The sequence below is a fragment of the Anomalospiza imberbis genome, chromosome Z (genome assembly GCF_031753505.1).
Source record: "Anomalospiza imberbis isolate Cuckoo-Finch-1a 21T00152 chromosome Z, ASM3175350v1, whole genome shotgun sequence".
Taxonomy (NCBI): Eukaryota; Metazoa; Chordata; class Aves; order Passeriformes; family Viduidae; genus Anomalospiza; species Anomalospiza imberbis.
In genome coordinates, this window is record NC_089721.1 from 42,379,030 (window position 1) to 42,406,482 (window position 27,453).

The 27,453-nt window shown below is 37.4% G+C and overlaps 2 protein-coding genes across 7 annotated transcripts in view; one reads left to right on the top strand and one right to left on the bottom strand.

Annotated features, from left to right (window-relative positions):
• RASA1 (RAS p21 protein activator 1) overlaps positions 1 to 15,336 on the top strand; it is a 52,947-nt gene extending 37,611 nt beyond the window's left edge. For both annotated transcript variants that reach the window (XM_068177555.1, XM_068177556.1), the window contains 12 exons: positions 85 to 242; positions 530 to 606; positions 4,531 to 4,703; positions 4,913 to 5,072; positions 5,255 to 5,397; positions 6,128 to 6,243; positions 7,393 to 7,479; positions 9,826 to 9,893; positions 11,540 to 11,628; positions 12,423 to 12,500; positions 13,672 to 13,806; positions 14,456 to 15,336. In XM_068177555.1, coding sequence (XP_068033656.1) covers positions 85 to 242; positions 530 to 606; positions 4,531 to 4,703; positions 4,913 to 5,072; positions 5,255 to 5,397; positions 6,128 to 6,243; positions 7,393 to 7,479; positions 9,826 to 9,893; positions 11,540 to 11,628; positions 12,423 to 12,500; positions 13,672 to 13,806; positions 14,456 to 14,539 — 1,368 coding nt within the window. In that variant the 3' untranslated portion in view covers positions 14,540 to 15,336. The remainder of the gene's footprint in view (positions 1 to 84; positions 243 to 529; positions 607 to 4,530; positions 4,704 to 4,912; positions 5,073 to 5,254; positions 5,398 to 6,127; positions 6,244 to 7,392; positions 7,480 to 9,825; positions 9,894 to 11,539; positions 11,629 to 12,422; positions 12,501 to 13,671; positions 13,807 to 14,455) is intronic.
• Positions 11,184 to 26,097, bottom strand: CCNH (cyclin H). 5 transcript variants are annotated; one of them, XM_068177559.1, is made up of 10 exons: positions 25,925 to 26,094; positions 25,710 to 25,832; positions 24,454 to 24,527; positions 23,983 to 24,193; positions 23,512 to 23,675; positions 21,718 to 21,785; positions 19,157 to 19,268; positions 18,580 to 18,640; positions 16,755 to 16,845; positions 11,184 to 13,557 (listed from the first exon to the last, which is right to left on the bottom strand). In XM_068177559.1, the coding sequence occupies exons 1-9, from the start codon at positions 26,039 to 26,041 to the stop codon at positions 16,801 to 16,803; spliced, it is 975 nt and encodes a 324-aa protein (XP_068033660.1). In that variant the 5' UTR covers positions 26,042 to 26,094; the 3' UTR covers positions 11,184 to 13,557; positions 16,755 to 16,800. The 5 variants fall into 5 exon arrangements, with proteins under 5 accessions (XP_068033660.1, XP_068033662.1, XP_068033661.1 ...); XM_068177560.1 differs by lacking the exon at positions 11,184 to 13,557 and adding an exon at positions 14,481 to 14,662; XM_068177561.1 differs by lacking the exon at positions 16,755 to 16,845.
• Between the last annotated feature and the right edge of the window lie 1,356 nt (positions 26,098 to 27,453).

Genomic DNA, 27,453 nt, shown 5'->3' on the forward strand with positions numbered 1-27,453 from the left:
AATCCTCTGCATAGAGGATTAAAATAATTAATTCATGTGCTTTGCATTTTTGCAACAAAAAATAAATAGTTTATTTTTTTTCAGGTCAGCAGTCTCATTTTGCATGTAGAAGAAGCTCATACACTCCCAGTAAAGCATTTTACAAATCCATATTGTAACATCTACCTGAACAGTGTCCAGGTAGCAAAAACACACATCAGGGAAGGACAGAACCCTGTGTGGTCTGAAGAATTTGTCTTTGAGTAAGTTTTAATTGTCTTGAATTAGTGAATTTCACTTTTAATTTGTATTGGATTTAAGATTCTAAACACTTGTTTATAGTTCTACAGTCTTTTAAAAAATACTGTATATGTGCTTATGCAGCAGCAACCTTTCAGACAAATTCTGCATGGGGAGAATTTTCTGGAGGCACCTGTCTTTGCTAATATAAGTGGCTGATAATGATAACGTGGGATTGAAATGAAATTAGGAAAAGCTTAAATGCCAGCCATGTATAGTATTAATTGAGGCTCTCTGTCTTTTCTCCTAGTGATCTTTCATCTGATATTAATAGATTTGAGATAAGTCTTAGTAACAAAACAAAGAAAAGTAAAGATCCAGATATATGTAAGTATTTTTCTGTAAAAGATGCTTATACATACAGCAATGGATACTTTGTGCAGTTATCATTGCTTTTGTCAAGGGCTGTCACAAGAGAATTAAGTAGTTTTTAGGTTCACCATACTGCCTGTGTATGTTTTTGATGTCTGGTACTGGCTTTCCATTAATATTTTTATAATGAGAACTTCCAATTATTTTAGTCATAAAATGCACTATACTCTAGTCCTGTATGTCTGACATAGCTCTGCTCTATGGTATCTACTGCTTGATAATGACTGTGCTTATGAAATAGCAGGAGCAAAGAGAAATTTTCTATATTAGTCTACTCCATAAATGGTTAAGTACCATGGAGTCTGTCTACATGGAATTTCTTTTCAGGTTTTTGGTTGCTTTCAGTGAGACAGGGAAAGGTGCAATTTTTTAATTTAAAAAAACAATCTTGGCAGTCTCTGAAGAAACCTTCCCTTTTTTTCTTTCCATTTAACCTCATCTGTCTTCTTCCCTTACTACCACTCTTTGGCTTAAATCAGAAGTTATCTCAATATCACTTTGAATGGGAAAGGATCTGTGTTTTTTTCTCCTCATGTTGGCCAGACAGGTTAATGTGGTTTTCTGTTCCAGCAAATCAACAGCAAGGTGGTAGAATCTGTCAGCTTTCTAGAAAAGAAAGAGTTGGAAGTATTTGAATTTGATACTGTTAGGTAGAAATTTTTTTTTAAGGTCAGCTCTCTTCCCACACCATACTTTCAGGTAGGTGTTGTTTTTTTTTTTTTTTTTTTTTTTTTTTCTCTCCCTGTTCTTCAGTGTATCTTGTATCTTGTTTCCCAGTATACTTGTTCTGGAGCAGCTTCAGCCCTGTGCACCCTCTTTGCTCCTTGTAGGGCAAGATGACTCTTCCTGGCCTCTTCAAATTTGTTCCAAGATTTTTTTTCCATTTTGTTCTGAGCTCTCTGTTCCAAGGCAGTCAAGAGTATATATAATCTAGTGCAATTGTTTTCAGTTTGCATATATTGTGTTACTGGTCTGTAACTTAGGCCAATGCTAATTTATTGATTTTTGTTTTTCTGGGGTTTATTGAGATCTGTAGGGAAACCTTAGCCAAAGTAGGTATTTACAACTCATTTTGCATGGTCTTGTAGAAACTGATTCAATTTCAGATCTCTTTCTCCTTCTTTCACTAGAAAGTTTCTGCATAGCAGGAGGAATAAAGATACATTCTCTCTGACAGACTAAGGGACTATAATTGCAGTTGTGAACTTGGATCTTGAATTCATTTGAGCTGGAAAACTGATGACCTATCTACAGCAAAGCCTTGGTTAGGAAAACAATCTTAAAAGGGTAATACTTGAGAGGGATACTTCCATAGTTTCTTTGAAAGTATTTTTGTAGTTTCCTCCTCTCTGCTGAGATTAAGGAAATATTGTTAGTTTTGTGCATTCACATGATGGAAGGCTTCCTGTTCTAGGTCAGGGGCAGGATTGGCTGAATATCTTTTCTGCAGTTATCTACACTCTTAAAGCATAAGCATAATCCAGCATAACTCATCCATTTTGAGATAAAGATTACACTAAGTCAAATTGAATGAACATATACCTCTACTTAGATCCTGAGCCCTATGACGTATGTGAAGTTCACTGGGGTAAAATGGGTTAAACCACATTTTCTCTGACATGCGTTGTGTTGCACCGCCAGAATAAACCTGTAACTCTTCAAAAGCAAGATAACTGGTTCCTTTCCTTAACCGACCATCTTTCCTTTCCTTTTCAGCCACAGATGTTACTTGTGGAATGCTATGAAGTGGCAGTCCTGTACAGCTGATACTATTCATCTTGCCAGTTATTAATTGGGTTAACTCACATTTTCTGCTTGCTTTTCCTTCCATGTAATGCAGATTAAAGGTCCAAAAATTAATTGTTGGAGTCACTGCTTTGTTCTTTCATTGTAACACACAAAACAAAAATACCAAAGTAATACATGAATGAAGGCCCCCTTTTCAATATTTTGAAATATTTCCTGAGTTTTCAGGTCTTTACATAGAAGTTTGTCTATTACAAATATTCCATAGTTACTTTAGAGTTTAAGCATTCCAGATAGTCAGAAATTATACTAAACGATTCAGCATCAATTATATTCACTTTTACTTGTTTCTCTAACTGTAAATTGCTTAAGGTCTTACTCAAATAAATATATAATATGGCTTGAAAAACCCAAAGTCCTAGAATTTATTAGTAGACTTCCATCTGCTACTATTGACAGTTGAATTAGTAGGTCTCAAAGGACAACACCATAAAGTGTTGAACTGGAGTGGAGATTCTGGTTTGATTTTGCACTACGGTGGTTAATTTCAAATTAATTCATGTTGAGTAAAAATCTATTACTGAAAGGAGCCTACCAATTCAATGTAACATTATAAACAGGAAAAAAGTCTTACTACTTTAAAGTAATTTAATATAAATTATGATAACTCTTCTACAGTCCTTGTACAGATATTTGGTATGATTTTTTTAAAAATCAAAGTCAAGTCATATTATTTATATTATAGCTATGAAGTGCTACAATAACCACAGGGAAAAACTAAATCGAGTTCATTCACCATTCCTTTCACTGTGGTACATGTGCCTTATATGTGCAAGCAAATAAAAAGAAAAGTACATTGCTTAGTTGTGGATACTGAGCTTTGATGCCAGGGAGAAGTATGCTAAGAAAGTAAATTTATTACGTAGTCTAATGACATTCCATTCACACTGGTGATAAGTAGCAGGTGGTGATGTATTGTTTTTCATGCTATTTGACTGATATAAATGCATTAACTTTTATCAGTTCATCAGCTCTAAAGAATATGAAGTAGGCAGCAGGATTGTCCTGAATGAGGCATTGTAAATCTGATCTTCTGTTATAGTATTAAATTACATCCTGCTATGTATTGCAACACTGGGGCAATGAGAAATCTGCTGGAGCTGTTGACAGTTTCTGCAGGGCAGATTGGTGTATTGGCTTTGCAGAAATGTAAAAAAAATAAGATCTTGGTTTTATGGACTTTTTTGTTTTTTCACATGAGGAAAGTAAAAGCAAATATCTTTGTCATGGAAAGAGAGGGTGTTTGACTGAGATGTGCAGACTGATAGGCTAAATGTAAAACTAATTGCAGACTCCTTTTGGAGCATGGTGGGTGTTTCACAGGCGCAGTGTTGCCTTTGAAAGTGCCTTGGCCTTTCTTTGTGGAAAAATCCCTCCACTCAGGAGCACATGTTGCTGCTCTGGATGGGCCTGTGTTCCCTCCCAGCTTCTGTAGCTGGCTAGCCGGCTGCTGCACCAGACTTCAGCTGCAGTGCAGGTCATTGCTTGGCAATTTCAGTGTACCATCATCACCGGTTAATGATTTGGTTATTCTTGAGCTGACTTTCATTATCTAGTCAGCAAGTGCTTGGGAACACTTTTTAACCTAATACGCATAAACAGTTACTTAGACTGGAGTTATTATAAAAGTAATACATATGTCAGTGTTTGGGAATACTGTAGGAGCACTCTTAATAATAAATAGGAGCAGACCCTCATGGTGGTGTCAGTGCAAGGCTGGAAAGGAAGTAGTGAACTCTAAAGATTTAACCTGTATTTTAGTTTCTGACTGCTACCTGGATTTGCAGGTTCCAAGGAAAGCCATGTTAATACTCGTGTGGCATTTTTGAATTTATATGTAGACATTCTTTACAGATTGCCATATATTTCTTCTTCAGTTTACAGGACACTGTTAAACCATTGAAGAGAGGATGACTCCATTCATATATATTGATAAAAAACTTTTTGTTTACTCTTGCTAGTATTTTTTCCTAAAATAATATGATGTGCTGAAAATAAAACTGTTTTTTTATTTAATAGTAGCATTGTTTTGGTGGAGATAACGTACCTGAACAACCCTTTTTTTCCTTTAAGTGTTCATGCGTTGCCAATTAAGCCGATTACAAAAAGGACATGCAACAGATGAGTGGTTTCAACTCAGTTCCTATGTACCATTAAAGGGTATTGAGCCAGGATCTTTGCGTGTTCGAGCACGATATTCCATGGAGAAGATCATGCCAGAAGAAGAGTACAGTGAATTTAAAGAGGTAAGAACTTAAGTTTACCATCCATGGTTCAGCTGTCAAAACGAACTCTTTTTATTGATTGAGAGGGATCTCAGTAACACTGGTTGATGTAATCAAATAATATTTTTCAGTGACAGCTGTATATATATAGATATGTAATATAATATTTTTCCAAAGCTGTTATATGTAAGGAGAAGCTTCTGAATATTTTAAATTTGTTTTTCTTTCAGCTTATACTCCAGAAAGAACTTCATGTAGTCTATGCCTTATCACATGTTTGTGGACAGGATAGAACACTATTGGCTGGCATTTTACTGAAGATTTTTCTTCATGAAAAGCTTGAGTCCCTGTTGTTACGAACACTAAATGACAGGGAGATAAGCATGGAAGGTACTGCACTAAATCCTACAAAGTTTGCTGGAATTCTGGACAGCTGGGGAGGAGAGGGTTCTGATGCTGTCTTGTTTTTTCTCCTCCTTTAGTTGCAGCTTATGTCAAAGCATAACCATGTTCTTCCTCTCTTTCTGATGTCTCCTTTTTTCAGTTTTTCTCTTTCCAATTTCTTTTTTCAGATGAAGCTACTACCTTGTTCCGTGCCACCACTTTAGCAAGCACACTTATGGAGCAGTATATGAAAGCCACAGCAACAAGTTTTGTTCATCATGCGCTAAAAGATTCCATATTAAAGATCATGGAGAGCAAGCAGTCCTGTGAGGTGATACTTTAAACTGTGTTTTTAAACATTTTGGTTTGTTGACATAATAATCCATTGGTTATTAACTGTTGTGTTTACATTAAATATTAGTTGTAGAGACATTTAATAATTTTTCAAAACTAGACAATTTTACATCAGAAATACAGGAACTGAATTCATTAAGAGATATTTTTATATTTTTTCCTGGATTTTGGCTTCAAACATTATTCATAGTAGGACTGACTAAGTTTTATAATCAAAATTTCTTTTAATTATTTAGCAGGCATTCTGCAGCAGTTACTGAATGTCCTAATCTTGGTAACTCTTGTTGAACTCAAGATATAGTAGAAGTTAGGATCTGAACTTAGCTTTAATTGTAAAATTCCATATTAAATGGTTATTACTGATCCTGAAACTTTTTAAAATGACTCTCCTAACTCCTGTGTTTTACTTTAACTTCATTGTGGAAAAGATGGGAGTCATCAGAAATTTGGATTGAGACACAAAAAGTCACTCAGATGAAAAAATGGTGAATATCCAAGCTGATAAAAGCCAGATATGTATATTAGAACTTAAAACTGTTGCTTTGCATTCCCTGACAAGTTACTGAAACATGACTGAGTTCTGTAAGAGACTTGTATAGCAGCAGAATATTTCATTTACTTTGAAACAGTACTCAGTGTGTAATATTCAGAAACTATATATATATGGTTCTAGATACAAGGATAAACATATTATTTTTCTCTTTTAGTTAAATCCCTCGAAGTTAGAAAAAAATGAAGACGTAAACACTAATTTGGCACATCTACTTAGTATACTTTCAGAATTGGTAGAGAAGATATTCATGGCTGCAGAGATACTGCCCCCGTAAGTTTGCACATTTCTGTTCAGATTTATATTTGAAAATTTGTGTTTCCATGAGTAACATTCTGTATTAAAATTATGTTCTTATTGATTTATTTTAGTATTGCTGTATAGACAAAGAAAAATAGATAGGGGGAAAATAACACTTATGGCAATTAATAGTGTTTTACAAAAGCCTCTGGCTGGCACATTTGGTTTTCTTTTAAAGGAGAAGCTACTAGACTCAAGAGATCAGGGACAAAATAGTAATAAAATAATTAATCTCATATTTTTACAAAAAGGTAGAAGACAGTGGTAGTTAGCAGACAATGACATGTATTTGTCAGTCTTTCTCCTCTGAGAAAGAGATGGAATTATTAACAGCATATTAAAAATACAGGTAGTTAGTAATAGTGATACCATTCTATGCCTGTTTTTGTCTGCTAGGGAAGTGCAAAGGCCATTTTTTCCTGCTTCTTTTACTTCATAAAGTAACTTGTTTTCATACCTCAGATTTGAATAATCTAATAAAAAGTGGATAGTATAGTTTCCTTTCATAGTGTCACTAGCTTTTAAAGTATATGAAACCCTCAATTTTGAGTCATTGGAGTAGCATGGAATTTTCTTTTGTGTTACTGCTGGCAAGGTTAGCATTGAAAATTGCATTCCTTTTAAGTATATGATGCAGTGATCAACATTTTCTGAAATACACCACAAATGTCCTTTTATTTTTCTTTTAATGGGAGAGAACTATTGCTGTGGTGCTTAACATTCTTATCTTTTTTCACTTTGTGTCACGTATGGAAAGAATAGCTTTTGTTTAGTTAAAAGAGAAACAAAAAGAAAAATCAACCATCAAAGTGGTCATTTTTCAGAAAGGGAATACTACTTAAGTAAACAGTTAAAAAACATTTAATGTACATCTGAATGATCACAGAATTGCACAGAATAGTTCTTCTTTGTTATTTATAAATTTACTTTTTAAAACAACTTTTAAAATAGAACTCTTATAAATTTGTTAACTTTAACTAAGACTTAATTTATAATTTAAAGATTTGTCTCAGCTATTAATATATAGTTGATAATAGTTCTGCATCAGTAGGAGGTTGGTCTGACCAGCTTTTTTCATTCTGTAAGTTTAATGGAATGAGTAATTGGCTACTGTTTCTGCAGGACACTGAGGTATATTTATGGATGCCTACAGAAGTCTGTTCAAAACAAATGGCCAGCTAATACTACCATGAGAACCAGGGTTGTTAGGTAAGTTACCTGTCAACCTTATTCTGGAAATACTGCTTTCAAGCCTTGTTGGAGACATACTTCAGTGTCCTTATCTATGTTTCTTCAGTGACAAAATTGTATGACCTTATACAGGTTACTGCAGTGTTTAAGATATTTATGATGATGAAGCAAAATGTCCCAGTTAAAGATTGAGCTTGCTGGATTCTTGGTCTTGTTCTTAGAGCCTTGCCAGAATAAAATTATGTAGTATAGAGGTCAGTATAGCTTTACTTAATGGTTTTAACTTTGAATTTACAATACTACAGCCCAATCATGTTGAAATATTCTGGAGCTCCTCTGAAAATGCTGCTGGAGGTTACAGAACTTGGTTGTTCTGAACTCACACCAGCCACCAAAACTCCAATCTGCATTATTAAACCAGCACAATACAAAACTAACTCTAACTCTGTTCATTGCCAGGGCAGGTCAAACAAAAACCTTTGACAAAGCTGTGGTCTTGACAATTTTTCTAAACATGGCAGGGATTTTAAGGGTATCAGAGCCTCAGCTTTCCTTTTTGTGGTGCCATGCAGTTGCATCGTTAGCAGAGGTTGATCTCCCATGGAGGGATCTTTCAGAGTATTTCTCTTTGGCTTGTATTTATCATTTTGACGCCAGAAACCTTATGTGTTTCATACTGTGAAGCAGCATTGCCTTCAAATGGAGACTGCTCCTACTTGAGAGCTCCTTTTACTCTGAGGGGCTAAGCTGCTGGAAGGCTGTAAAGGTCAGTAGTGAATTCTGTATCTCTGGCTGTTCATCCCCAGCTCCAAAGAGGACCATGTGGCTTTCCTTAGTGAACACACAGCTCACTTTCAGAGTTTTCCCAGTGGTCTCCACTGGATGATAAAAATATTTTATCACTTGCTTTTGTGGTGTTCCATTTCACAAGTGGATACTAGAGATTTGTCTTTTGAGTGCAGTTTCACAGCCTTCAGAAATATTTATTACCTTCCATTGCGCTATTTTTTGTTTAAGAATAATTTAGTATTCAGAGCCAGATGGACAGTTTTTGCTGTCTGGGTATCTTCTCTATTTTATCAGTCATAATGTGCTACCATTTCTCTCTGGTTTAAAACTCCCATGTAGATATTTGCTCATTCCTAATTTAGGCAGGTTGACAAAGGTAAGGAATAACAGATCTTCCCTATCAGCAGGGTCTCTGCTAGATGTGTAAGTTGTTTGCCTTCAAATTTGGGCACCTCTAAAAGAGTGACTGGTGTATGTGCCAAGACTTCAGAATTAATTACTGACTTGTACCTTTGAAGTCTCACCACAAAAAGTATTTTAGCTTAACCTCTGGCCAAGGGTTTTCTTACCAGCCCATAACTTGTGTTTCTTAGAGATAAGATACATCTATAACAGAACATATCTTGGACTTAGAGAAGGTGCATCAACCTCACTACTATTTTTCACTTTAAAGAAATATGGACATTTCTCTAAATGTGTACTTTACAACAGGCAACATTCCCTTCCTCCTTTCATTACAAGTCAGGCTCTGGTATTGCTGTGGTGACATCCAGCCTTCTGGTGGTGTCCAAGGACAAAATTACAGATGTTTTAGATTGATTTAATTGGTCTGTATGTCACTTCATTATACAGCAATTAGCTGGAGCTGAGGTTAACCTGAGTGATGATTTTTACCTCTGGTATTAACAGGAAAATAGATTATTTCTCATGCTGCTGAAGCCAATTCTGGGTTCCTGTTGAATGAATTCCTAGTTCAGCAGTTAGAACAGAGCACTCTTTTTCCAGCTTTTAAAATGGCAGCAATTCTTTCACAGTGGAAAGTAGCAGATCCCTCATTTTACTACTGAAGTGTAGTATCATCAGGATAATGGATCAGCTGAAACTGACCTAAAGGTGTGTTCTGCCAAAAGAGATCTTTTTACCCACTTTTTACCCATCCACTCCAAGCCAGCTTACGGTGGCTTGGGGAAATGGCTGGCTGTGAGATGGGTATCTTGCAGTAGCAGACAGTGGAGAATTTTTGGGAGGTCAGAGACCAAGGGTGGCTCCTTTTGAGGTAAGCATAGTCTGGGATTGGCTTCATTATTACTTGGCAATTAATTTCTTCCTACATGATTTCAACAGTTTGTTCACCTATATTGGGAAATCAATGTGCCTCTTCTTTCAGATTTCATTGCAGTTGATAGAATCGTAGCATGATGATCTTGATTTATGTTTTTACACAGCACAGGCTAATTTCTTGGTGTTTGTCTCAACAAGATCCCACATTAACTTTATTCCTGAAAGACTACACAATTTTACTTTCATTTTCTAATGGTTTTGAACAAAATACAATTTTATTTTATTTCATTTCAGTGGCTTTGTTTTTCTTCGACTGATTTGTCCTGCTATCCTGAACCCAAGGATGTTTAATATCATCTCAGGTGACTGTGTGCTTCAGATTGATTCTATACGTTATGCAGCAGGAGACATGAAATCACTGTAGTATGTAATGTAGCAAAATAGGAAGTTTTTTTGAATGCTATGTTTCAAGTCAAGTTATCCATGTCATTTGGCTAACTACTCCTTAGGGCATATGCTTTTCACCTTCAAAGGCTGTGGATATCCCCAATATAATTTTAAAGTAAAAAAAAATCCATTGTGATATTTAATAATACAATTTTGAGTCTAGCATTGTTTAATGTATTTTAGCACTGTGAAAAATGTAATTACAGGATCTCCAGATGTCACTTTCAATACAGTCCAATGCCAGAGTTAATAGCTGAATGCAGTGGTATCTCTGAAATGTACAAGATTTATGAAGTTGGTATGTGTGTCTACAGAGCCTGGAATACATTTGTGCACCTAGAAAATTTTTCTTGAACAATTTATTTGAATGTCCTGCTTAGATGGCTTCCAGCCATTAGAGTGGTGTTTTGATTCATTAAATACAGTTGATCTTAAATATAGAATCTTAAAGATGAGAGAGGGATGGTCTTCAGAAAGGCTGAAAAATAGGAAATATTGGAGAAAATAAAAAAATCTGGTTCAGAAGAGCTTTTTTCTGTATTTAAAGAGAGTTTTTAAGACAATGGGGCTTGTTTTTCTATCATCAGTCTTTAAACTACTAAATGAGGACTGTGTCAAACAAAGTTCCTTTCTCACACAGTAATCATTTCTGTACATGCTTTGGAGAAAGCATTTGAGAAACACGGCCTGCAACAAGTGATAATTTTTTTGGCATTTTATTATCTTTGGGTAGTTTGCAAGTTAGGTACCTCCTAACTTGGGTTGCACTCAGTGACTGCAGGTGTAAAGAACGACTTAAGAATTAGAGTAATGCCTTTTGAGCTTGAACATTACAATCCTGCTGAGTTACTGCCAGCTAGTAGGTGCCATTCTCAACTACTGCTAAGGGAAACTTACAGACCATATAACCCTAAAACCCTAGTCAGTGGAATGTTTTCAACCAGGCTATTTACCTTAACTGGAGAGAAAAGTAAATTTCCTTTTCCAACATCACTTGTTGGAAGTTCTAACTGACTTGTTGGAAGTTCTAAGACTTCAGTGGTTAATGTGAAGTGTTTATAGTCACAGTCATTATAATCTGGAGTTTCATGGAAATACAGGCTACAATTGCATATAACATTCACTTTGTTTTCCTGCTGCCAGTAACTTAAATAACTTGTCAGTGACCACTTACGTGAGTATAAGCAGATAAGGAAAATGTAAACTTTCTTTTTTTTTAATTTCAAAGGTAAATGTTTTAACAAGTAATCTTCCTTTCAACAAAACTCCTCAAGTTTTGAGCAAATGGTTATCATTTCACCTAACTCTTAGTAACACTTACTTACTTTGCCTTCTTGTTCTGTGTGCTACTATTAAGGAAAATAAGATGATCAGATTAACATGGCTTTTGGACATTACAAAAGCAATATATTTTACTTTACCAAGTGACATCTTTCACATGCAGTTGTTTTATATTTAAAAAATCAATAAAAATATGAATGGGAAAAGAATTTATTTTCATGTGACTGCTGTTAATTTTAAATATAATGGCCAGTGACTCTCTACTTTGCACTCCTGCCAGATTCTCCTTCCCCCACTGCTGCAAGAACACTGACGCTGGTCGCCAAGTCTGTGCAGAATTTAGCAAATCTGGTTGAATTTGGAGCTAAGGTGAATATAATTTTACACAGAGAACAACCTACAGAGAACTGTGCTTCCAGTACACCTTTCATATATTTCTGTTAAATGCATGCAAAAAATTTGTTGCTATTTTCTCATGCAGAACCTATGACTTTCTCTTTCGCCCTGCATTTATCACTTGCTATTTTGGTGTTTTCTGTGGTAGAGCACTTCAAAGCTCTCCTGTTTATACTATCGTACTGCTAGACATAATGAAAGCTGTAAGTCAAGTGTACTTATTGCACTAATAAGCCCAAGCTTTCCATAAAGTTTCTATTAAGACACTAAGAGAATGCCAGCAGTGATTGGTCTCAATTTCCAGGCTGAAACATTGCTAAAAATATATCTGTTGATTTAAGCATAATTAACATGACTTCAGGCTGGCATGAGAAGGTTGTTTCTCTGAAACACAGAACTTGGAATGTAAGAGTTAATGACAAAACAGGAAAGAAGGCATTTGTTCCTGATGATACCTCTGAACAGAGAGTATCTGTTCTCTGCAAGCAGGTATTTAGAGACACTCACCTTGATACAAATTTGTATCTGTATACATGTGTAAGAAAAATTCTGAATCACAGGTTGTCTATCTTCTGAATACAAGAAAACCAAATTCTGTAGCCTTGTGACTGGCTGCAGACATTAGAAATCCACTTGAAAAAAGATAGTATTATTCCCATTTACATACTCGTTTTGCAGTGTCATTTGCCTGACTGCACTGTGTTCACCTCAGATGTGACAATTATCTTGGCACTGATTTGTTAATGAATACTTTTTAAAATTACTAGGAGCCATATATGGAAGGGGTAAATCCATTCATCAAGAGCAACAAACATCGCATGATCATGTTCTTGGATGAGCTTGGGGTAAGTGGTTAAAGAAGTATTTGCTGAAGTTACATAGCAGAATTGGAAATTAAAATTTTTTACACCTCTTATTAACTAGCTCAGCAGTGCATCAGCTGCCACATAATTTTGAATGCTTTTATCTGAGTACTTTTACTTACTTTAAAATTGCTGGTCTGTCATATGGAATTAAAACCATCAAGTATCTTCTTAAGACTTTATTAATTTAGTGCCTTTGTAAATGTGAGAAGCTGAAATAGGTTCTGTAGCTATGAGATTAGAAATACTGGGCAAAAATACAAACCTTTCACAAACATGTTTTTAAACCAGAAGTTTTTATATGTAACTTGTCACATGGTTTTGACCAGAGATTGAAAGTAATTTTTCTTCAAGAAATATTAGGTTGAATTTCAGTTAGCACTGGCAAAAGCTTCACTGCGTGCATTCTGCATCTTGTAGTTTGAAAGTGAAATGCTGTCACTATGTCCTTATAAAGCGTGACTGTTTTGTGTGTGTGATTGTTGTAACAGGGGTTAGGTCATCATGTTTTATATATATGCATTTTAAATGCAATAATTCATTTTAAAAAGTGAGATGAAAAAAATATGCTAAGGATCCTGAATTAATCCTTTAGAAGTGTCCTAAAAGACTTCTCAAAATCACTTGGAAAGTGTGGCATTTGGGTAGGTTCTAGATGTCATCCTTTTCTGACTGAATTGCAACTTCTGCATATTGTGTTACATCAGTTTTCTTTAAATGATAGATTTTACATGAGGTCTCTGATAACTGTTGGTTTGAAAACCCCTGTTGGATTATTCCGCTGTTTTAATTGCAGCATTATTGGTTTATCATCAGTTTAATGAGTTACTTGATAGGTAAATGCAGATTTTGCTATTTGTTGCTTTTCTCTCATTTAGATTAAAAAAAGCTCCTAATGGATGGATTTCCCCTTCATTTAGAGGGTTTGAGTCTCGAAATGCTGTAGGTTTCTGGTCAGCTTAAAGGCAGAGCAATACCAGATCTTGTAGTAAGAATCCTTCTAGCACTACAAATTGCAGTATACTCACAAAACATGTGCCTGTGAAGATGAGAAAACAAACAGATAATTAATAATAGAAAGGTGGTCTGGAAGTTTAGTAAGACCAGAGTTGGTCTTGGCACCCTAAATCTGCTGTCTTCTACTTTGTTGAAGAATGTTCCTGAGCTTCCAGACACGGCAGAGCACTCTCGAACTGACCTCTCCCGTGACCTGGCAGCTTTGCATGAGATCTGTGTGGCACACTCGGATGAGCTCCGGACCCTCAGCAACGAGCGAGGGGTGATGCAGGTGAGTTAACAGAAATCACAGGTAGAGGGTGCTGTGTCCTGAATTACTTCTCAATACTGGGATTCTTTTGTGGTATTTCTATAGCAGTATGACTGATGTTGTATTTCACCAGGGGGTTATTAGCTATGAAGGAAATACTTAATCCATAGTTTTGTTCCCCCATGCAACAAAACCAACTAGGTTTGGGTGTTTTTTAAAGTTTTTAGAGGAAGCCTTAAACCCACAAAATTACTGTCTCCTGACTGACTCTCTGGTTCTTAGTTTTCAGATCTGGATTTTTATTCAGTTGAGAACCAAATTAATTTTCCTTAGCTTTCTATTAATATCTCATTTCTACTTACTGGTTTGCCAGTATGTACGCTTAGAAAACACTGCTGGCAAATTTTAACAGTGTGTTAGCTTTACACTTCCTCTGCCTTCCTGTTAACCACAATGAAGCAAGAAGATCCATGGGAGGACAGGCGAAGTCCGTAACATCGTTTTAAAACTACCATTATTGGCTAGGGAATCAGACATTTTCTCTTTTTAGTAATATATTTAAACTTAAAGTTGCAAGTCTGATAGGCTGATGCTGAAAATGCTGCTCAGGAAGGCCTTTTCTGTCTCCAGTAGCTAACATGTAGTTTTACTGACTCATTCTCTTTTACAGCACGTTCTTAAGAAGCTTTTGGCCATTACTGAACTGCTACAACAAAAACAAAATCAGTATTCGGTGTCTAACAACATAAGGTAGCAGCTCTCTACCTGAATTCTGCATGGATCCAGCATGCCCAACATGGCAACTCTCACCAGTATCACATCCTTCTTGCTCTTGCCAAAAATAGCACACCCTGTCACATTCCCAGTGATGTGTGAACTATGCAAAAAGAAAACAAAGATCCTGTTGGTGAATGATTGTACCAGCAGCTTTTGTTAAGCTATCTGTGCAGGACATTTGCACTTTTTTTTTTCCACTTGGAAACAATGAAAATTTACAACCTCTGAGCCTTGGTGTACAGTTCACCTTCTGAAGAGAAAATGCTGTGACTGTGTCTAGGACTTCGAAATTTTCAGCACCTCTAATTGCCAAAGTTTTTGCTGTCTGATTGGAAAAGAATTATCAACTGACATGAGAAGAAAGGCGTTGTTCTGACAACCACCTATAACTAACTGGATAACATTTCTTACTGTAATTTCTGACTGGTTACAATAATTATGACTTTTGACTGTTTCAACCACTTTTAACTTATATTTACATTTTCCAGAATGTGATGTTATGGTAGGAACAACCTTTACTGTACACGTTTTATACCATGCTGTTTCTCTTGCTGGAATGATGTTGAAAGAGAATAGGCAGAATGGGTCTTGTCAGCTTTATTTTTTTGATGTGCCACTGATTCAGTCTGAATAGTTCTTCCATCAAGAACTGTATATCCAGATAAATCACAATGCTTTTGTAAAACGTTTACAATAGTAAATAATTTGAATTCAGTAAATTTATTGATCATTATATCAGACATGCATGCATTCATTAAACCATTTTATAAAATAGGTATTGTTTGGTCTTTCTTGAACTGTAAGTCTAGCATAAATATTTTTATAAGTGAACAGTAAGTTTTTTAAAATAAATCAAGCGGCATATTTCTAACTCCGTGGAAACTGGCTGAGTAGCTGCTGTGGAAATTTTTTAGTGTCTGCACTGGTGGCATACTTTGCAGTGTTTACAGTGTGTCGCTTTCTGAGCATGAGTCCTCAGACAGCATTACCTTGTCCCTATGCCTTAATTTGTACATCACTGGGTGAGAAAGTAAATATTAAAACTCCTTGCGTAGGTTGAGATTTAATAAAAATAAATTCTTCCCTTTGAGTGGGGTGAGGCACTGACAGAGTACCAGAGAAGCCAGAGGTGCCCCAGTCCCAGGAAGTGTTGAAGGTAACACTGGATGAGGCTTGGAGCAACCTTGTCTAGTGGAAAGTCTTCCTGCCCACTGCACTGCCATAAAATGTTAAAAAATTTGAGAAGTAAAATGTGCTGTTGATTTGAAGAGTATTTAATCATCACTGTCTGTTACATTCTAGGCAGTGATATAATAATAGAAAATAACAGAAAATAAAAGGATACACTGACAAGACTAATGAGATAACCACTTAAATAATTTTATCATACAAACATTATTGTAAACTTTTAAAACACCCAGAGTATTTTTCCTGTCTATCAGAACTGCCAAATCATTGTCACATAAAATCAGAGACTTTGCTTTTGCACCTTTGCTGTAATATTAAAGTGGCTCTTGCTGTGTTGCCCTGGTCTCCAGCTGGAACAGCTTTTTGAAGGTGAAAGCTCCCAAATATCACATGTATGGCACTAGGCAGACATGTATGATGCTCCTCCATAGTGACAATACATGTGTTTGGAACACCTTGTTACTAGAGAAGTCTTTTCTTAGATTGTCCAATAACCATGCCAAGTCTATGTTAAACTGCATCTCAGAGGGTTAAGTAATTAACCTTGTCCTACTTAGATCTTTAACAGTGTGTAAAAGGGATTATTTTGTGGATTTGGTTGCTTTGGTACAGGCAATATAACATGGTAAAAACACAAAGTGGAAGACAGAGCTGCCTACTTAATTTACCTGTTACACACAAAATGCAGTAAAGAGAATGAAACTGGGCAACACCCAAAGCTGCATGCAAGTGTGTGTATTGTAGAACTTAACTGGGTGTATGAAAAGGGAATAAATCAGCTGGTGCTCATAACACTACACTGCAGCCACGTCAAACTGTTTCTAAACTAAAAACAAGGGCCAGACTTCCTGAACCACATCTTGCCAGTCTCCCATGTAATGGGTTGAGGGTTTAAAGGGACCACAAACTTATTAAGAAAGTAAAAGGCTTTACTGCCAAGGTAAGAACTAACAGCACAAAGACCTTAGGACACATAATGAGGAACCTGTGGCAGGCAGTCACACCTGACACCAGAGAGTAGTTCCTGCAGTGGTAGCAGTCCATCTTCCTTCAAAGTAATGCTGAATCCAGAAGATCATCATTAGCCCACTCTTCCTAACAGAAGGAAAAAACACAGCACTTTGAGTGACATCTGTGTGTGGTGATGTGCTCCTGTATAGTCTGGATTTAAGAACTTAGAGAGAAATTCCATGAACTGAAGACTAAAAAAATATTTTAACTTGGGGCAAGTCAGGCCTTTAACCTTAAAGCTAGTTATCCATAACTATGCTTACAGTCATGGACACAGAGTCATGTTAGCAGCCCCTTTCCGCACCTGAGATAAAGAAGCATGAGCTTTATGTTGGGTAACTATGTAGAGATTTCCAAAACAGCTCATAATGCACCTTCTACTAATGTCTTATCCTTTTCATGGCTTTGTAGACTACAGTCTAATACCAGCTAACTACAGGATTAATAAAACCATTAATAAGGTATGAGCAGTTTGCACACTCTGTAAGCATTCAAAAAGTTAAGCACACTTTTTCCTTAATGTCCTGGCCAGCTGAGATCTGCTCTATCATGTGGTTATTACTCAGAAGTGAAATGACACAAGTAGAAACCCAGTTCAGATACACCAGTAATGAAAAATCATGAGTTTCAGGACCTTTGAAACTGTACAAAAGTTGATCATGAAGTGCTGTAGGCTATGTGAATATCCTATGAGGTTACTCCTTTGGAAAATAATTACAGATATGAATTAAAAAGAAGTTCAAAACTGTCTCAGACCATAGTAGAGTAACTAATACAAATTAAACTGTGGCAGGGAAGAAGTGAAACCTCCAAAGCTCACATGGACCTGTTAGTTCTAAGTCATTTTGTCATAAAGTGAAAAGTTTTCCAAGTGCCTGTTTTATAGAGTTGCCAGTTTTAGTATACTTTTGAAGACTGGCATTTGGAATGAAAACTTATTAAAAGTTTTTGCAGCACTAAAATTATAAAAGAAGTTCAAGGTCCCACATTTTGTTAGACTATACTTTCAATGCCAATTTTATTATAATCTTGTTTAAATAATGTTTTAGAATCTAATTTGATACTATAGCATCAACCTATTATGATAATCTCTAACAGCAAGACACAAATCTTGTCTTTTATCTTCAGATTTTGATAGGTGACCCTCTTTATATGTTAGCATGTTTTTCTAAATGCCACACTTAGTGTGTCTTAAGACTATTTAGTATCAAAACGAGGCCAGTTAAAAAGGGTTGTACACCTCTGCCAGCATGGACTCTCTCCCATTTCCTGTCTATTGTCCAAACAAAAGCTCTGGAAGGTGTTCATCTCAGATGTGAAGGACAACCTTAATACTGTTTGTATTTGTTGAGTCACCCTCATCAGTTCATCTCCACCTTATTTATACCTGGTCTTATAACACAAAGTACTAGCAACCCATCTGTAATTCATACAGCCTTGTTAACAAATTGTCTGACATAAATGTAGTCCAACACTCTACACTGCTTTGAGCAAGAAACCAAATAAAGTAAATAAAAACTTTCAAAGCACAAGTAACAACAGGAACCACGGTCTGCATATTTATTCCCCTTTTCCACAAATACAGGGGTGTTCAAGAACACCCTTGACTGCAGGCCCAAGTGCAGTCACGTATGAAATCTGGCTCATTTAAAGTGAAAAAAAAAAGATTGAAAAAGGTTCAGTCACAGTTTTACTTGTGAGCAACAAGTAAACTTGTATTACAGAAGCATAAATTTATCTCAGTAGCTGTGTCACTTTTGTCTTGGCATTAAGAGTGGAAAAAAAACCAGGAAAAACTTGTACAATAGGTTTACTAACCTCATCCATTTTACATTTCTTTGTGACATATTCATCATCTTCATACCAATTCCTCTTCTTCCTAACCCAGAAGAAAAGTGAAATGCTTAGGGTATTTTTATAACTTAAGACTCTCTTTATTTGACCCCAGGATTACATTATGGACATACCTGTTCCATAAAAAAACTACCGAAGCCTCAGCCTGAAGCTTGCTGGAAATTCAGGGTGCAGTCCTTTGCCATCCACATAATTCTTAAGAAAACATTAAGCCTTTACAACACTCTTGTTTTAATCTCCTGATTTTAAAGTTCTCATCACATACAACATCAAGCAGTCACACCTTAGAAGTCACCCAGTATTCCAGTTTTCCAAAATAATCAGCTTGCCTTGCAGATCAGCACAAAAGAACCTGTTTAGCCATTAGTGAAAGCACTACTCTGAATCTTTGATCTCAGCTTCCAGTAGATACAGCAAGTAGGCAAACAGTGTGTGAATGTTTAAGGGTTTTCATTTTCCATCACTCACACAGGTAAGAAAATATTAATATTCATATGCCAATAAAAAAGGCCAAAGTTTAACACATGCAAGATATACTTACGGGTTTGATTTAAATGAGAGGTCCAAGCTGTGACACTTCTCTAACTTCTTTTTTAGAGCAGCAACCTCTTCAGGCCTCGGCAGTTCATATTTTTTAATGAGGTTTTTCATGCCTAAAATGGCAACAATACAGCTGTGAGCACACAGATCATTTCTGCTCTGCCTCGTGTTGGGTCTGTATGGCAAGATGTTGGTAGTGTGGGGCCTATAGGGGTGGCTTCTGTGAGACACTGCTAGGGGCTCCCCCCATGCACAACAGAGGCAATGCCAGATGGCTCCAAGATGTTTCCACCACTGGCCAAGGCCAAGCGTATTAAGTGACAGTGGATGTGCATCTGTGATAACATATTTAAAGGGCAAAATCCAAATGCTGGTGCAACACTAATGGCTGCTGGAAAGAAGGATGAAAATATATGAGGACATCTACACCCTACATCTACCAGGGTCAGGGAGAAACATTAGGAAGGAAGTGCTCCAGGCACTTGAACAGATTCCCCTGCAGCTCCTGGTGCATACCATGGTGAAGCAGCTGTGCCCCTACATGGAGGTCAACAGGAGTGTGGAGTATGCAGATGCACCTGCAGCCTGTAGAGGAGGTGACTTTGGAGCAGATAGGTGTGCCCAAAGGAGGCTGTGACCCCTTGGGAATACCGTACTATATACCATACCATGTACAGAAGAGCAAGCTACACTACAGAAGGTTTGCTGGCAAGACCCCATTACATGGGAGACCGACACTGAAGCAGCTTATTCCTGAAGGACTGCATCCCATGTAATGGACCTACATTAGAGCAGTTAATGAAAAACTGTAGCACGTGGGAAGGGCTCATGTTGTAAAAATTTGTAGAAGATTGTCTCTGTGGGAGGGACTCCACACTGCAGCGAGAGAAGAATGTGAGGAGGAAGGAGCAACAGAAACATATGGCAAGCTGACTACAGTCCCCCTGGCACTGGAGGGAGAGAATTCAGGAGTGAAATTGAATCCAGGAAGAAGGGAGGGTGGGAGAAAGGTATTTTTAAGATTTGTTGTTCACTTTTTATTACCCTACTCTTATTTGTTTGGTGATTGATTAATTGCCCCGAGTTGTGTCTGTTTTGCCTATGACAGTGACGGTGAGTGAACTCTCCCTGCCCTTATCTTAGCCCATGAACTTGTAATTTTCTTTTCTCTCCCCTGCCCAACTAGGGAGGTCAGTGATAAGGTGACTTTGGTGGTCACTAGGCATCAAGCTGAGGTCAACCCACCACACTTGTGAATCACATAAGCCTATCCAGTCTCCAGTGTGGCTCAGTATTGCTTATGTCATAGTCAGGCTTTGAGCCAACAGTTCATCCTTCCATTCCTCATTTTAACTACACTGAAACAAGTCTCCAGCATCACTGACTCTGGATTTCCTTAAGGCAGAGTAGACATTACTCTGCTAACAAGCTTCAAAACACACAGGTATTTTTTGCAATCAACATTGTACCTGTCGTCCTAAAAAATACCAGTTCCAGTCTTTCTAATAATGCAAATTAAATTTACAAGTTTTTTTCTCTACCACCAGTACTCTGTAGAAGTAATTTACAAATGTTTGAAAAATTTCCTTCCAATCATCTTATGTTTATGGAAGAGCTGCCTTTGGGCTAAAGCTACCATCCACAATAACTGAAGTGAAGAGTAAGTGATCCCAGCATTCCCTTCCACCTCAGCAATGGAAGTCTGAAGACCCGATTTGTTAGGAGACCAGAAAGTAAAGGACATCTTAAATTTTATAAATTAAATTGAATTTGTAGACCAGGTATGGTGCATTCACTGCTCATGCCAGCCAGCCTAGTTTCACTGCCACCACTCCCATTTGAAGTGCATGCATTAGCTTAATGCATTCAGTAACTGATTACTTACTGGGAATTTCATATCACAACCTTTTCATTTAAATACAAAAAGGTAATAATCAGTGTACTACACTCCCTTTTAGCTTAGCTAAACCATGGTAGTATTCTTACTATTTGTAAAATATATACACACACACAGATATTTTTCACACTAGTGAAGCTAAGCATCTTCTGAAACACCTTACAGCTGCAAAACAGATGTGCAGTATAAATACTGGCATATCACATTAGTCATTTAGCTTACAAAACGTACCTTCTAGTGGTGTTATTACATGCAGGCTTTGCCTGAAGCTGTAATGTTTAAGAAATGGTGACTTAAAAAGCAATTTAGTTCTGTCCTACAGATACCATTATCTAATTCTCAAAATAGATTTCTCACTTTTGAATCAGCTGCTAGCACTTGAGTTCTGAAAGCATCTGGCAGGTCCTGTGCCTGTTAAATAATTAATTTATTTTTGTTCATGTTAATTTGTTTAATTTATTTGTTCATTTTGTCTCAGTCTTTTTTCCCCTTCCACCCACATGCTGGGTAGTTCATTCTACTGTCTGCAGTTAACTTATGCATGCCTTAAGGTGAAGAGAACCTTTCGAAGCAAAACTTTCTATCTAAAGCTTTTGTAATTTGGAAAAGATGGTTCTTTCTTGTTTTGAGATATTCTTTAATACACTTTTCCAATGTTTACTTACATTTCATGTTATCTAGTAATCTGGATAAGGTTGATCTGTCTTTCAGCATAAGACTTTCTGATAAGTAGCTGCAAAGAGACATTGAAAAGTAAATTTTTAAAGTGTCATAATAATTTATGGCAATCATTTGAGTTAGTGAAAGTGTATTATTTACAATTAACATCTCCTAGAGCTTTATAATTAGATAAATAAGAACCCTTTGTTTACTTAAGTGCTATAAAGTGGTAAAAAAAGCTAATCTGTCACTGTAAGAAAGTGACAAAAATATTCCCCCAGTCATATAGAAATAACACTGCTAAATTAGGTATTTCTAAGCCTCATGGAGCTAAGTCAAATTACATTTATGACTTTATGACAACATCACACTATTGTACAATATGCCAACAGGACAAGCAAGCACTACAGTGGTTTTCAGACTGACCAACAGCAGAGCTCGCAAGACAGGCCTGCTTCTTTGGGCAGCTGAAAGCTATTACTAAACACTGTCTTGCATAAGCCTATTGGTCCCTTCCTCTTCCCAATGAGATCAAACTTCTCTTTAGTAAGAACACTATTGCACACTGCCTGGATAAAACAGACATGAGCAATCCTCCTCACCAACACCTACAACAACCAAGGAGTTCTATCCCTTCCCCCATGAGAGCAACAGGTTTTCCAATTCTCACGTGTTCTGTACCACCTCTGCAGCTGCACCTGATCACAGGTCCACAGACCATCAGCTGCACCATCGGCTTCTCTCACGTCTACAGCAAAAACTCATATGAAACAGTAAATGACAAGGTGCATACAATTGTATGGTGCAGACAGGTAGCAAAGACTTGAATTCTTCCTGAACGTGCCAACAAAGTTCAGACACCTTGAATGACGCATTATCTGCAAATTATTTTCATTCTTTTTGCAAGCATGGCTTTCTGAATTTTGGCACCAGCAGTACAGAATGCAGATCAAAGAATGAGATCAAGTTTCAAGTAAAAGCATCTGAATGTTTTTATACAATTCTCAGAAGACAGTGAATCCTGTAAAGAATACTCCCAACACTCCTTATTTTAGAACTAGAGATTTGACATACATTTAGAACAGATGGAAGATTAAAAGAACTTTTTGGATTTAGAGCAGGTGTTACACTCCAGATGCAAAATGCTCACAGGCAGTGGCATGATATTAAAACATGCCAGGTACAGGTCCTTACAGCAATCACCTCAGTTGTTCATCTGAACAAAAGCATATGTTTTGTCCATAAGAGAACTAAACCAAACAAACTACACATTTCAGCAAAGGTATCAAAGTGTTTGACAGTACCTCTGCAAACACCAGTGGCAAGGATACAGAAGAGAAAGAAAAGAGTGATTTAAAGCAACACCTTAGCCCTGGTGCATATCCATGGAAACTCAACAGTTGCAGCAGCCTTACAGAGCATGTTACAGCATGCCCATAAGCTGTCAGTTCAGTGTCACTTCAGTTGACTCTCAGTTTCTACTGTATTTCCACTTTCTTCCCTGTGTAACCCTCAAACTGAGTCAGAAAATCCTATGCTGTTCTAATTAAGGCTAAGTCATCAGGGTTTTTTTTTCACTACTTCTAAAGGAATATGAAAACCAGACAACAACTAACTGCTTTCATCACCTATTTATGAAAATGAACAGTACCACTGCCATTCTAAACCATAAAGAACAGACAAGTACTAGCATTCAGTAAATACACAATTCTAGTAGTTAAGAATGTCTAGAGCAAAATAATTTTATACAAGCAGCAAACAGATTGTTTAAATCACAATTATAAGAAAGAAAATACTACCTTTCCATATTAATTCCCGCTCTTAAGCCACTAGATAATATGGCAGTGAGAGCGATCTGTGAGGGAGTAAAGAGCAGATATGCATCTGTCAGAGCTACTCGATTAAGGAAGTCATCAGCTGTTTTCCGCAAAACTTCAGGATTTTCCAGCATTGGATAGCGAGTCTAAAAAGCAATGATTTAGAAAAATAAGCAGCTGTTTTGTCATTCCTGTTCATGAGCTCAGAACACACAATTCGACAGTATTTTATAAAGCTAAAAAGTAGCAGACCATATTTTTATTCCAAAAATATCCTAAAAAACTTGAAGACCACAAGTAAGACAACCATCTTTCAGGTATTTGTCTATCACTATAGAAACCAGATCTTTTAAATCACTTAATTTCAAAAGGAAATTAAGTTTTTTAAGTCAATGCATGACAGACTTGTATTACTTTACTATACAGAGCATATAGCATATCAGAGAGTACTACCTTAATATCAATTAGAAATCCCTCAAATGGCCTGTATGGATTGTGGATGATCAGATGGAAGTTCAGTTGCTGAATAAGTAGCAGTTCATATTCCAGTATTTGTTCAAGAGCTTTTTCCCGACCAAGAGGACTTTCTCGAAGGTTACCAACAAACTGTGCACTGGATACATTAAATTCATCTACTTTACAGGCCAAAAATGTGCATGTTAGCCTTGAGGAGGGAAAAAAAAAGCAAAGAATTGACATATGCAGCATCCATTCTCCTATCAAAAGTTCTGCTCAGAAAAGGTGTATTTTTAAATATGTTCTGAATACAGCTAAAAGATAGTGGAACTAACCATATTTTGTCTTTACTCCTACTTAAGCCCTCAGATTTTCTTTCTTTTTTTTTCCCCACATCTTTACAAATATAAAGATCATACCTCTAATATTCCACTTGATAAAATAACTCAAGAAGTATTGATAACTCACATTATTACCCGAGGATGATGCTCCATCACTGAGTTATTGAGGTAAAAACGTTTGAAATACATGCAAGCTGTACCCTAAATTGAAAAAAAAAAAAAGGGAGGTAAAAAATAAAAATGGATTAAGGAAAAAAATGTAAGTACATAAAAAGGAAAAAAAACCCCACAAAACGGGCAAGTTTGGATATATATTACAGGCACACACACTGAGACACTAAGACACATACAGCCAGAAATTAAGTATTTCACACACACAGAAATTACGTATTTCAAAATCTTTATTTTGCCTGCAAAAACCTTACACTACAACTGCAATACAAAATAATTTTCATGTTTCAGAAGACAATGCTTAAAAAGCCAGCAGTAACTTTATGAAAAAAATTTGGTGTTAAAACGAAATTTAAAAATCAAAGGCTGAAAAAAAATCATCCTGAAAGTTGCAAGCAATTCAAACAATTTGATTTTTTACATCAGTAAATTTTACAGCATGTTTATCAGCATGAAAGCCAATGCTTTCCAAAATTAAGACTCTGCAGGAACTACTTCTCAAACATAAGTCTGGCCTCACATGCCATGGCAGTGACTGCCATCTTTCAAAGGCAACCTCAAACACAGTACTCTTCAAAAAACCTGCCTGGAAAAGGGAGGACTAACATGGGACAATGTAAATCATACATCTTAATGTCTTAATGAGAGAAAGGCACAATTTCACTCAGTTCTTCAGCTCTAAGTCCCCACTTCTCCCTTCTGAAATACGGTCTTCTGCATTCAAGACACATAAGTTCAAGGTAATTTTGTTTTCCCTTTGTAGGATAATATTCTGCCAGTACACAATCCAGCTTATTTTGTGGTCAGAGAAGCACTAATGCTGGAGAAACATGTGAATGACAGCTCAAATTTGGGACTGTCTCCTTCAGCGACTGGGGGATTATTTCATTGTATCATCAAACATTTCCATCAACCATCTACATCTATTTTGTTTCTACTCTTTGCTATGGGGAAACAAAACAATTCAGTCACCCAAGCAAGTTTAAGAGCCGCAACCAAAAGATCACGTTGAAAAACATCAGGTTTTGAAATGGCTTCCCGTGTCAGAAAACGAAACAAAAAAGACAGAAAGCGGCAACAGACTGTAGTGCTAGAAGAGAGGAAAGAGATAAAGAGATTTAGAGATATCCGCGCTCTCAAAAACAAGCCAAGTAGGCAGCAGGCGAAGGAATAAGGAGGGCCGAGGCCGCGGCTCCTCCTCGCCTCGCTTACCACAACGGACCGCGGCATCGCGGGCTTGAATGCGGCGCAGAAGTCCAGCAGCCTCTTCTCGTAGTACTTGCATAGCGCCAGCTCCTCGCTCGGCTCCAGCAACACCGGGTCGCCATGCGGCACCTTGGGAGAAGCAAAGCCGCGCCTGAGTCCGCCGCAGTCTCACCCTGCCGCCCCGCTCCGCCCTGGCCCGCAACCCCTGCGTCCCTGCGCACCTTCCCGCTGGCCGCCGCCCTGGCCCGGGCCCGGCGGTTCCCGTCAGCGCGGCGCTGCGCCAGTTCCGCCTCGCCATGGAAGAGCCAGTGCCGGCACTGCGTGCTGCTGTGGAACATTGCCCCGCAATATGGCCGCGCCCGCGCGCGGCACGACGGGAGCCACCTTAGCGTGCGGGGCGCGGCGGGGCGGGCCCAGCACACTCCCTCCCTCATGGGAGAGGGATGGTTCCGTTTCCTTTTCCAAACTTTTCCTTTTTAAGGAATCGCTATGGCGAAACAGTATGTCGTAAACTTTTGCAGAATAGCAGCATGCTTGTGTTTCTTTTCCGGTTTTATTAATGTATACTTGCAAATTTGCATGGCACTCGTGCAGCCCCATGTCGAGTGCTGGGGACAGATTCGGGCACCGCAATGTAAAACAGACGTTAAGCTATTATAGAGCATCCAGAGGAAGGCTGCCAGGATGACGAAGGGTCTAGCGAGGAAGCCATATGAAGAGTAGCTGAGGTCACTTGGAATGTTCAGCCTGGAGGAGACTGAAGGGAAACCTCATTGCAGTCTACAACTTCCTTGTGAGGAAAGAGGAGAGGCAGACACTGATCTCTTCTCTGTGGTGACCAGTGACAGGATTCGAGTAAATGGCATGAAGTTAAGTCAGTGGAGGTTTCGGCTGGATATCAGGAAAAAGTTTTTGACCATCAGGGTAATTGGGCACTGGAACAGACTCCCAAGAGAAGTGATCACATCAGCAAGTCTGATGGATTCAAGAAGTGTTTGGACAATGCTCTCAGGCCCATGGTGTGATTCTTGGGGTGTCCTCTGCAGGCCCAGGAACTGGTCTTTATGATCGTGGTGGGTCTCTGCCAAGTCAGAATGTTCTGTGATTCTGCTCCCTTAAGTTCCTTCCGTAGTCTCCTGCTCTCCCCAGGTAACCACTATATATAAAACCCAATTATGCTTTTAAGGAAGCAGCATTTCATAGCCTCCATGCTTCAGCTAAAAATTTTAGATATTACTGTGTAGTATCTAATATTTGTTTTGAAGTATGTGAGGAAAGTATGTAAAACTTACTTTTGTGGACAGTCAGAGGACTTGTAGTTAAAAGTGTTACCCAACAAGTTATGTTCTTTTAAAAGGAGTTTATGCAGCAGTGGCGAAAAATTCTTTTAACCTTAGCACAATAATGTTTGTGTTTTGTATCATACAGTGCTTACTACAAACACTATGGATAAATGTGGCTTTGTTTTAACTCTCTACATCTGTGACTAATAAGCCTTGTGCCAAAATTAGTGTGGGAAATTATATAACTTTACTCATAAATTTTCTAATTAATTATTTTAATCATCTCTTCTAATTAATTGTTTTATTTTTTTTGAAGCAATGTGATTTTACGCTCTGTCATATACCATTGTAGCCAGCATTTAGCAATATTGTCATAAGCTGGTATTGCGGGGACATGGTTTGGGAAAATTACTGAAACTTCAAGTTTCACTGAAACAAGTGTAATCAACACTTTGATATGTTTCAAT

What these genes read in the sequence shown, in the direction of transcription:
- CCNH (XM_068177557.1), bottom strand. Translation starts at nt 26,041, where the DNA reads ATGTTCCACAGCAGCACGCAGTGCCGGCACTGGCTCTTCCATGGCGAG. An exon ending in GGGCGGCGGCCAGCGGGAAG is followed by an intron (nt 25,833 to 25,924) that starts GTGCGCAGGGAC and finishes GCTTCTCCCAAG; the next exon opens with GTGCCGCATGGCGACCCGGT. An exon ending in CATCATCCTCGGGTAATAAT is followed by an intron (nt 24,194 to 24,453) that starts GTGAGTTATCAA and finishes TCCCTCCTCAAG; the next exon opens with GCTAACATGCACATTTTTGG.